Source organism: Etheostoma cragini, chromosome 16 (genome assembly GCF_013103735.1).
Source record: "Etheostoma cragini isolate CJK2018 chromosome 16, CSU_Ecrag_1.0, whole genome shotgun sequence".
NCBI classification, from domain to species: Eukaryota; Metazoa; Chordata; class Actinopteri; order Perciformes; family Percidae; genus Etheostoma; species Etheostoma cragini.
This window is the reverse complement of record NC_048422.1, coordinates 24,561,232-24,562,525: the sequence shown is the minus strand read 5'-3', so window position 1 is coordinate 24,562,525 and position 1,294 is coordinate 24,561,232. Positions and strand designations below refer to the sequence as shown.

Below are 1,294 nucleotides of genomic sequence, written 5' to 3'. Positions count from 1 at the left end.
CACCCTGGAGAGGATATAACCCCACCCTGGAGAGGGTAAAACCCCACCCTGAAGAGGATATAACCCCACCCTGGAGAGTATTGGGAAACAAAACCCATTCAAAAATGTGGGAGAGATTCACAAAGTGTGGACTGCAGTTGGAGTCAGCGCTTCAAGAACCACCACGCACCGACGTATGCAAGACCTGGTTTCCAGCTGTCGCATTCCTTGTGTCAAGCCACTCTGGATCAAGACAGAACTGGTTTAAGGACCATGGTATCCCTGTGATTAATTGGCCAGCAAACTGTCCTGACCTTAACCCAATAGAAAACCATTGGGGTATTAGGAAGAAGATGATGCGATGCACCAGACCCAACAATGCAGAAGAGCTGAAGGCCACTATCAGAGCAACCTGGGCCCTCATAACACCTGAGCAGGGCCACAGACTGATGGACTCCACGCCACGCCGCACTGCTGAAGTAATGGACGTGCATGGAGTGCATTCAACTTTGAGCCTCTTGCTCAGAAATGCAGCCCAGAGGATTGTGGGTCAGAAAGCACACTGGCTTGATTACTGCAGAATGTGACCGGGTGCATAGGACAGTTTTGACGTACTGAAAGTCACATTACTATGTATTGGGACAACATTTGTTTTTACTGTCATAATAATGGTAGTATGGGTATGTAACACACCCAGTATCTCTCTCAAAGCACTCCTCGTCCAGGAAAGAAACTAAACTTGATAACTCCTCCCAATCACATGATGTTTTAAGATCCGAGCTCAGACTAGTCTCACTTAGACGGTCGTTGTCACTGAGCGAGAGGTGAGATGGCAAAGAGAGGAGTTCAGCTGGACCGGGAAACCTTCTCTTGTGCCATCTGTCTGGATCTACTGAAGGATCCGGTGACTACTCCCTGTGGACACAGCTACTGCATGAACTGTATTAAAAGCCACTGGGATGGAGAGGATGGTAAGTCCAGCTACAGCTGTCCTCAGTGCAGGAAGACGTTCACACCGAGGCCTGTCCTGCTGAAAAACACCATGTTAGCAGATGTAGTGGAGGAGCTGAGGAAGACTGGACTCCAAGCTGCTCCTGCTGATCACTGCTATGCTGGAGCTGAAGATGTGGCCTGTGATGTCTGCACCGGGGGGAAACTCAAAGCCATCAAGTCCTGTCTCATCTGTCTTGTCTCTTACTGTGAAAAACACCTTCAGCTTCATTATGATGTAGCTCAGTTAAAGAAACACAAGCTGGTGGAGCCGTCCAAGAAGCTCCAGGAGAACGTCTGCTCTCGTCATGATGAGGTGATGAAG

At 49.1% G+C, this 1,294-nt stretch overlaps 1 protein-coding gene across 1 annotated transcript; it reads left to right on the top strand.

Moving 5' to 3' along the window:
* Positions 1 to 792: 792 nt before the first annotated feature.
* LOC117959767 (E3 ubiquitin/ISG15 ligase TRIM25-like) lies at positions 793 to 1,294 on the top strand (the record flags this gene model as incomplete). The annotated part of the gene is made up of 1 exon (XM_034897045.1): positions 793 to 1,294. A coding segment is annotated over exon 1 (486 nt), but the record flags the coding sequence as incomplete, so codon positions are not given.